Genomic DNA, 9,906 nt, shown 5'->3' with positions numbered 1-9,906 from the left:
AGACAGAGAAGAGAAGTGATAAAAACTGTGGATGAGTTGGTGCCTTTGTATGAGTTCTGACTGGGTATAAACCATACTGGACTGAATCTCGATACTGTTCTGTCGATGTATCCTTCACCTTTGCCTGCAGAGACTATGGGTTGTAGAATGTAGGATATACACATTGAATTGCACCTGCTGGCATTCTAGCGAAGTCTAGGCTGTCAACTTTCTTTCTTTTCCTTCAAACTCTTTTTTTTTTTTTTTTCTTGTGAATTCAATCCAAGTATTTCCCATCTTAGGCTGTGTGCAGTGTTCATCATTTGTGTAGGGAAAAGTTTAGCAACCTGAAAAAGCATCTACATGAAAACAATTTCATAAGAAAACTGTGAATGCTGCCTGTCACCAACTAGTATACTGATTTGGAGTAAACAGTAGTCATTAGACTGTCTGTTTGTACAGATTATATATTACTATAAGAACTCTGAACTCCTCCCAAGGATTAATAATACTAATTAACTTAATTAATTAAGCTGTGATGATGTACTATAATAGTATATAAGGTAGTTAGAGACCTACTAAGTACTCATTTTGAATCACAAATCCCTAACACAAAAACAATGGAAAAGAATCAAAAAGAAAACAGCAAATCAACTTTGTTACCAGCTCACACACAACCATAAACAAAATTTTGTGTTGTACCCCATAAACCAGAACCCCCTTTTATGTTCTTCATACTTCTTCTTTCTTCTTTGACCAGCAGTTTTGCTTAACTAAATAAAGAAATTAATTATTTATTACTATTGTTTATTGATATAATTAAACAATTCATATTAGTCAATCCATTAATTAGTTGAACCCCTAGTGTGCATTTCTCCTTGATCAATGTAATGTAATCATCTATTATCAAAATTGTACATAAATCTGGTATAATTTTTGTTTTCTAACTGCATTTCTGAAAATTCATCAAGTCTTGTGATGCTGCGAAATCAAAATATCGTTGTGTTACTAGATCAAAAACGGTCAAGCAAATTAACAAAAGATGTTCTAGCTTTTTGTCCACGGGCCTATTTTTTTTTTTTTTCAATACGGCATATCTGAACGTCGGGTCCCCTGAGAATTGACGTTCGGATGTTTTGCGGCACCACTGAATTATCCGGTGCGGGTGTAGAGTGAATGAACCTTTGATTTGGTAGATGTAGGGGCTACTTTATCCTGTAGTGTAACCGCTGGATGGATGTACTTTTCTATATCATCAAAATCTTAAAGTTCAAGTAAGAGGAAGACCGTCGATCACTTTTAACTGGATGATCCATTCCACTACTACAACGGCGAAGTAAACAATAGAATCTCCACAAACTAGACAAAAAGCTTTCGATATGAGATTGACACGTAATAGGACTGACGCGGATTAAACACTTGAGAATCTTCTACTTATTCAAGAGGTTATCTGCAACGTGTAGTACTTAGTCATCTCCTCCCTTACCTACCAAGCAACCACGTCATCATCACCATTTCATCATCCATCCCCAAACCCCGGCCGCTTAAAAAACTACACATGACTATGGAAAAAAAGAAGGAAGCTGATGCCATACACCTAGTCGGCTAGATAATGGTGATCAGTTGGAATATGTTTCCTAATCCAAATCCTAAGATAATCGAAAAAGAAGACATTTTATCCCAACACATCAAGCATTCCATGAGAGCAAGCACTGTAATATAATTTACTACTCCGTCGGTCTCTAAAAGATAGGCAGGTTTGTCAAATTGACAACATATTAGTGGTCTAAACAAAGAAAAATAATCCAGTGGGTCAAGGATCGAACTCTCAAGTTATAAGTTAGAAGCTAGAATCTCCCACTGATCGTACGAAATAAAAAAAAATAGAGAAAAAAAGAAAGAAAAGAAACTTAATAGGGTATCTGTTAGATTGCTGAGAGAAATCTTCTGATCATGGAGCATTGCGGATGTGTGGTGCTGATAAACCAATGCTTAGAGTGTGTTTGTGTTTTGGTGACTCGGCGTCTAAATTTAACTTGGTCCTTGGCTTGGCTTGAATAGGATGTCAAGCGGTTTGTTTTTGATTCTGAGTCAAATCTAATTCGCGACCTGACTCAGATCTAATCTCTGACTTAGACCCACCTGAGCCAAGGAATAAAATACACCTGACTTAAAAAATAAATATATTGAATCAGATCCAAATGAATCATGTGATATCAATTAAATCCAGACGAGTCGGATTTAGACGACGAATGAGTCAGGAAAAAAACAAACAAACAAGATGTTAGCTCACGGAAAGCGAATACCGAATGTGTGGGGATCTAGTTGGTGCTTAGTGGTACTATTTTAGTTGGTGCTTAGTGATTAACCCATCGAAAATTTGAACCGAATAATGTTGTACCGTGTGAGAGGGGGTGGTAGGACCCACTCATTCCCACCCATATCCCAATGCACATAATGCTCAACTGGGACCGTTCATCCCCTAACGGTGCATTCCACGGTTGTTTTCTTCCATGAACCTAGAATCTCTGCTCTTTTCTTTTTCTTTATGTTATTTGACTTTAATACAATGTTCTCAATAAAATCAAATCAAATCCAACCACACAATTTAGTCCATAGGCTATTCGGATTCTGCCTAACACTATTCACGCAGAAACTATCTACCTCGGGTTTTTCCAAGAGCTAGAGAGGTTGGTAGGGATGGCCATTTGCCCCACCCAAACCCATCCCCGTGGATACCCGCCCCTATTGGATAGGTTTTACCCGTATAAACGGGTTTGGGGTTGGGTATGGATAATACCCAAAATTAGTGAAGCGGGGATGGGGAGGGGATGGGATTCTAGGTCCCCGCCCCATACCCGCCCCGTACGTTCTCATTTTAGAATTTTATATTTTTATAAATTATTTATATTATATTTAAATTAAGATATTATATTATATTATATTATAAAAGAAAAGATAGAAGTATAAGATATCATTAATTATTTATATTATATTTTAACTAAGAAATTATATTATATTATATTATAAAAGAAAAGGTAAAAGTATAAGATATCATTAATTATTTATATTATATTTAAACTAAGAAATTATATTATATTATATTATAAAAGAAAACTAAAAGTATAAGATATCATTAATTATTTATATTATATTTAAACTAAGAAATTATATTATATTATTTAATTATTGTATTGATTATATTATATTATTTAAGTTTTCTTTATTATATATATTATATTACTTTATGTGTATATTACACAGTGATCCCAAAACGACAACTATATCCACACGAGGTGAATCCGAACAGTCTGAACACCATGTCGAGACAATTCCAAGTTCTCCAATGGATGATGACCATGATGAAACTGCCGAGGCAAACATTACAGGTGATTGTGATAATGCCGAAGGTGAAATTGCTATAGTTTCAGGGAAGAAAAGATCCATAGTGTGGAACCACTTTGAAAATAAAAAGATAAAAGGGGAAGACAAAGCAGTTTGCAAATACTTGGGAAGAAACTGAAGCAGACGATGAGGTGATCAACATGGAGGAAGATACTTGATAAGAAATAATTAAGAACTAAAATGAGTGATGCTCGTTTATAGACCAATTTGTTTTTCTTTGCTTGTTTTACGATGAATTTATGAGTTTGAAATTTTAAATTATTATTATTATTATTGGTTGAACTTAGGTATTGATTATTAAATTAACTCATCATATTTGAGCTTAATGTTATGGGTAACCCGTAAAAAACCCGCCCCGTACGGGTATTTCCCATACCTGCCCCGTCCGAGATCAACCGGGTAATGGGGAGGGTGTGGGTTTTTTTTTGAACGGGGCAGTGACTGGGATACAAGATCCCCGCCCCATACCCTCCCCATGACCATCCCTAGTTTTTTTCTACTCCTGGTTTGTAAATAAAATGCAACACCATACTTTTTCACAAGAGAATTTATTTAAGTTTCAAACAAGCACTCTTGGTTAGGGGTGCACATGGTTCGGATTTTATCGGTTTTTGGCAAAACCTAAACCGAAAACAAAGTACTCGGTTTTCCAATAATGAAAACCAATGAAACCATATAGCATATTCGGTTTCATTGGTTTCGGTTTTTACTCGGTTTTGTTAAAAACCATACGGTTTTTGGTTAACCGAATGATTTATAAACAATAATTGTGCCAGTGCTTTATAGTTTACACAAACAGTACACCCAATACTACAAGCGGCAAAAAAGTTTACTGGCAACATATCAGAGGCATAAATGACGAGCAACTAAAATGACAGCAAAAGGCTTTTACTCGAATAATCCTCCTAAGAGTCCTAACCATTCATTAACTATAATTCATCAGTGTGAAAAGATTCATTCTGTTATGATCACTATTGATCGGTTAACCAATTGGTTTTTGGTTCGGTTTTGAGATAAAACCTAAACCGAAACCAATACTTTTGGTTATCTGAAACTGACAACCATTAATAAACCATAACAATATGGTTTCGGTTCGGTTCGGCTTAAAATCTTCGGTTTCGATTTTCGGTTCTGGTTCGACTTTGTGCAGCCCTACTCTTGGTACATGTCGATCGCTTTTCGGCTAGTCTAAAACCAAGTGGGAACGCATCTGAACCTAGTCACCTCCACCAATTTCCAACTCATCATCACCAAAATAATTACAGCACCCACCCTAATTAAGGCGAGGCACTTGGTATCAAAAATGTAGGAATTACCTATAGGTACTATTATGGTGTTCTTAATTAGTGGCGGGTCCACCCACTAAAGCCCAGTAACTGGAGGTACATAATAAAAAGAAAACAATAAAAAGGGACCCAAATTTTTAGTCCCTGGTCCATACACGTGCGGGACCTTTTCTGTGCATTTTTAAAATCACCGAAATACCCCTTCTCTATGAGGTTTATAATCAGTTTCATATTTCTATTCGAGCTCATTTTTTCAGATCCATTTTTTTCTCTCTTTCCTCTCGATGCAGCTTCGAAATCTCGACATGGTTTTTGAAGATTGTTTGTTCCAGGTATGTTTTCTAATCATCTTATTTGATTCTTTGTTAGTTTTTTTTTTATTTGTTTTTTCGACCGAATCATGAGGATCAAATCGATTTTCATGATGTTTTATATTTTTTTTCCTCTTTGGTAATCATTATAGATGTATTCCTAACTGATTTTGATGATTTACAGTTTTTTTATTAATTTATTAGTGTTTTAGATCGGCTTTGGTTTTGTTTTACTCATGGATTCATCACTTAATTTGTATGATTCAGCAGTACATATATGTCGTACTGAAAACTACTGAATCAATTTTGTTATTAGTTATATTTTCATCACTTTTTGGTAATCGTTATAGATGTATTCCCAACTGATTTTGATGATTTACAGTTTTTAATTAATTTATTAGGTTTTAGATCGGCTTTGATTTTGTTTTACTCATGGATTCATCACTTAATTTGTATGATTCAGCAGTACATACATCTCTTGATTCCTTGGAGAGAAATTAAGACTTAAGATTTTTGGGTTACGGAAATAGGAATTGAACTCGGTTTTTTGTGTGTTTACGATCTTTATTCTTGATTTGTTAATTTTTTTACTTCAATTTTTATAAAAATATTTCAGATCTAGATACATAATCATGTTTTAGGTTCATTTCATTAGTAGATCTGATTTTAGTTTCATTTTGTTGGTCTTTGGTTTGTTTTTAGTTTGCTTTTGTGTATTAATCATCAGTACGTATATGATGTACTGGTGGTTTTTGATGAAAATAGTCCAGATCTAGTTATAAAATCATGTTTTACGTTCGTTTCATTTGGAGATCTGATATTTTAGTTTCATTTTGTTGGCTTTTGGTTTTGTTTCTGTTTGGTTTTGTGTATTAACCATCAGTACATATATGACGTACTGATTTTCTGTGTTTACTATGCATCTATATGTTTTTCTTGTGTATTAACCATCAGTACGTATATGACGTACTGTTTGTATGAATCTTAATCGTAATTATTCGATTTTTTGATTAGATTATGATGTTTTTAGCTTATTTGAACTCTAAATTTGATTTTCTTGTTATTTTCGTTCTTTATTTTCTAAGAAAATCATGCTTGTTTATTGTTTCAGGGGTATTATCTAGCAGTACATATGTCGCATACTAATACAAACTACTTTTGATTCTGTTTTATTCTTAGTTTTATCACTTGTTGTTGTTTGATCCATAAGTACATATCTTCCATACTGAAATAATACTCTTTTGATTCTGTTTTTTTATAGATTCATTCCATGCAGTTGTTTTTTAGTTCATGAATCAGCAGTACATATGTGGCATACTGATACAAACTGCTTTTTGATTATGTTTTATTCTTAGTTTTATCACTTGTTGTTGTTTCATCCATAAGCACATATATGCGATACTGAAATAAGACTCTCGATTTAGTTATTTATCTTCATGGAGTTGTTTTAGACAGTGAATTAACAATACATATATTGAATACTGAAAAAGTTGCTCTTTGAATCTGTTTTATACATAGATTTTAGTCAGTTAATTCTTATGATTTTGTCAACACATATATGAAATACCGAAATAAAACTGAACCATCGTTAGGTAGTATTAATCTTGATGTTGTCATATTACTTGTACTATTCATTTTTGATCTGTTATTCATATATGGATTGTTGGTGTGTTTTAATTGTTACATTTTGGTCACATTTACAGGTTCAATATGTCTGATGTTAAGAGTATTGGCGCTTTTTGGAGGAAGTGGTCCAATGGGAGTGGAGCACTTGAGAGATCCTGTTTTTTTTTAACATGTAAGCAGTGTAACAGATATGTACTCAAATTATGTAAGCAGTGTAGCGGATACGTACTCGAATTTCATAAACTATGTAGCAGATATGTACTCGATATAATGAGCATGTAGACACAGACGTTTGGTAGTCAGGATATTGTGGTCATTTTCATGTTTTAATTAATTATGGACCTTCAGATAAAAGAAAATTCTGGTTGGACCCTATTATAAATAACCTTACGGGCTTAGGACCAAGAAAAGAAATTTTCCATCAAAAATTTCCAGTGGGCCCACAATTCCACCCCACCTCTCTCCGCTGGTCCCACCACACTGACTCCACCAGCAGCAATAAAAAGATCCCCAATTTCTCTTCTCTCTCCCTAAAACCAACTCATCACACTCTCATCAGTACAACACACGCTTTCCTCCACCTAAACAAAAAAAACCCAAAAATGGCTTCATAAAATCCGCCCACAAACCCTAATCCTCCGCCACCGCCACCACCACCACCAAAAATGGATAATTCATACTCATCATACGCAGATTCAGGAGATTCCTCACCAAGATCAAGAGAAATCGACTGTGAAAACCAGTCATGGGAAGATCCGTCATCAACCACCACCTCCACCAACACCGCCGCCGCAACCAACTACAGAGTGAAATTCATGGTTTCCTACAACGGCAAAATCCAACCGAGGCAACATGATAATCAGTTGACATATGTTGGTGGAGAGACGAAGATTTTAGCTGTTGAGAGGAACGCCAAATTTGGTACGGTGATCAGTAAGTTATCTGCGATTTGTGATTTTGATACTGTTAATTTGAAGTACCAGTTGCCTGGGGAGGATCTTGATGCGCTTGTTTCTGTAACTAACGATGAAGATCTTGAGCATATGATGATGGAATATGATAGGTTGAATCGGTCGTCGCCTAAACCGGCGAGATTGAGATTGTTTTTGTTTCCGGTTAGGTCGAATTCGTCGAGTTTAGCGTCGTCGGCCAAGGATGGTGGGAGTACTAAGAGTAATCAGCAGTGGTTTGTTGATGCGTTTAATTCTGCTCAGATACAACAATCGATTGATTCTGCTGCTGCTACGTCGCCGCCGGCGAGTGAGACTCCGTCGAATCCTGATTTCTTGTTTGGGTTGGATAATAATAGTAAATGTGTTGTTTCGCCGCCGTCACCACCGCAAATCAGTTCTCCGGTGACGGCGAAACAAGATTTGGTTCAAGAGCAACAGCAGTTGATTCAGGAGCAGCAATTGCAGATTCAGGATCATAATAGAGAGGATCACAGGATTTTAGTTGGTGAACATGCTGAAATTCAAAGACAGATTCAGGAATTGCAGAAATTACAAATCTCAAATCAAGAGCAGCAGCAACAGACTTTGACTAGAGCATTTGCTGGTGATTACTATGTGCAGAAAGTTCCTGAAAATACAGTTCCAGCTGGGAGTATTCCGGTTACTTTACCACCGGTGTCGCCACCGTCGGTTGCAGTACCAGCTCCACCTCCTACAGCTGCAGGGTATTGGCAAGAAAGGCATATTGCTCCACCACCAGTTTCCACTGCTGATCATCAAGTTTATTTGATACCAACACCAACTGGGTACTATCAAACTCAAGTGCCGCCGCCGCAAAGCGTATTGCAAATGCCTGCTGGTCAAGGGTATTACGCTCCGCCGCCACCTGTTTATAGGGAACAGCCTGTTTACAATGTTGCGCCACAGCAACCACAGCAGCAACAGCATCAAGTTCAGCCTAGAATTGTGATGTTGGCAGATGGGAGTTATGCACAAGTGGGGTTTGATAGTGCTGGGAGACAAGTGCTTTATGCTGCGCCGCCACCACCGTCGCCTGGTGGTATAATGCCGCCATCGTCCTATCAGACTGTAACCAATGGAGGAGTTGTGGGAGGAGGAGGAGCAATGGATTTGAGACAGCAGCAGCAGCAGCAACAACAACAACAACCCAAGATAGCTGCAATCACAGAGGTTAAAATTCCAAATCTTAAACCTGCTCAAGCTGCGGTTTGATTTCCTAAATTTCCCTATTTATTCTAAATTATTATTTATTAATCTATATATTAAGTTCAATAAGTGAAATAGATTTGCTTGATTGTTGGATTTGTGTGATTGAAACTCTGTTTCGATGGTAGATTGTAAATGGTGTTATGGGAAAATCTATATATTATTGTTAGTTCAAAATTATGTCTTTGTTTGTTCATTTAATTCACTAGATTCGTTTTAGATTTTGCAAGTTCAGGAAACCGGCTCCGGCCAATATCTATTCTGGCTTCTCTGCTAGATTCATAGGTCTAATTCTGTATATTATTGTTAGTTCAAAATTGTGTTTTCATTTGTTCACTTATTATTTGCTAGATTGATTTAAGATTTTGCAAGTCTAGGAATGAATTTGTGAAATGGGCACCAATACTGGTCCCTTTTTGTTCAACTTGAATGAATTTGTGAAATTGCACCGGCTCCGGCCGATGCCTATTCTCTCTTCTCTACTAGATTCATAGGTCTAATTCTGGTCCCTTTGTGTTCACCAACTTGAATGAATTTGCGAAATTGGCGCCGGCACCTGTGGATGTTTACTCTGGCTTGTCTACTAGATACCTAGGTCTGGTTCTGGTCTCTTTCTGTTCACCACCTTGAAGATGAAATCTGTAGTAGACAAAATCAAAATTGTGGTCCATATACCTAACACTAGTTGGTTTCTTTTGCTGAAACTGATATTTTATCTATTGTGATTGTGAGAGATCAAAAGATCTGATGATGTTCTTCTTCAGAGAGTTGTAAAAAAAAGTGCAAGTTGAGAAATTGGCAGCTGTGAAAGGGAAAAGTCCAACCCATAGTCTCAGACTCTCAGTTTACAACAGTATGTCTGAGATGAGAAGAAAAAAGTGGGCAATGGTTAGTGGCCTAGTGGGGGGGTCTGGCCTGGGACTCTCAAGATACTCTATATCTTTGAATCTTGATTTTGAAGGCATCATTTGGTCATCATCTAGTACAAGTAATTTTGTTGCTGCATTTGAATAAGATTAAAAATCACAGTTGGCATTGAGTCATATTCAGTGAAACTCCTAGGAAACAAGTAAAGAGATGTATATGAGTATCAGAATATGATTGTGTCTTCTTCTTCTT

The 9,906-nt window shown here is 36.3% G+C and overlaps 1 protein-coding gene across 1 annotated transcript; it reads left to right on the top strand.

Annotated features, from left to right (window-relative positions):
* Positions 1 to 7,145: 7,145 nt before the first annotated feature.
* LOC113330887 (protein enabled-like) lies at positions 7,146 to 9,008 on the top strand. The gene has a single exon (XM_026577679.1). The coding sequence runs from the start codon at positions 7,273 to 7,275 to the stop codon at positions 8,791 to 8,793; it is 1,521 nt and encodes a 506-aa protein (XP_026433464.1). The 5' UTR covers positions 7,146 to 7,272; the 3' UTR covers positions 8,794 to 9,008.
* Positions 9,009 to 9,906: the final 898 nt, after the last annotated feature.

Source organism: Papaver somniferum, unplaced genomic scaffold (genome assembly GCF_003573695.1).
Source record: "Papaver somniferum cultivar HN1 unplaced genomic scaffold, ASM357369v1 unplaced-scaffold_12, whole genome shotgun sequence".
NCBI lineage: Eukaryota > Viridiplantae > Streptophyta > Magnoliopsida > Ranunculales > Papaveraceae > Papaver > Papaver somniferum.
Note: the sequence above shows the minus strand (reverse complement) of the source record. Positions and strands in the feature narration are given on the sequence as shown.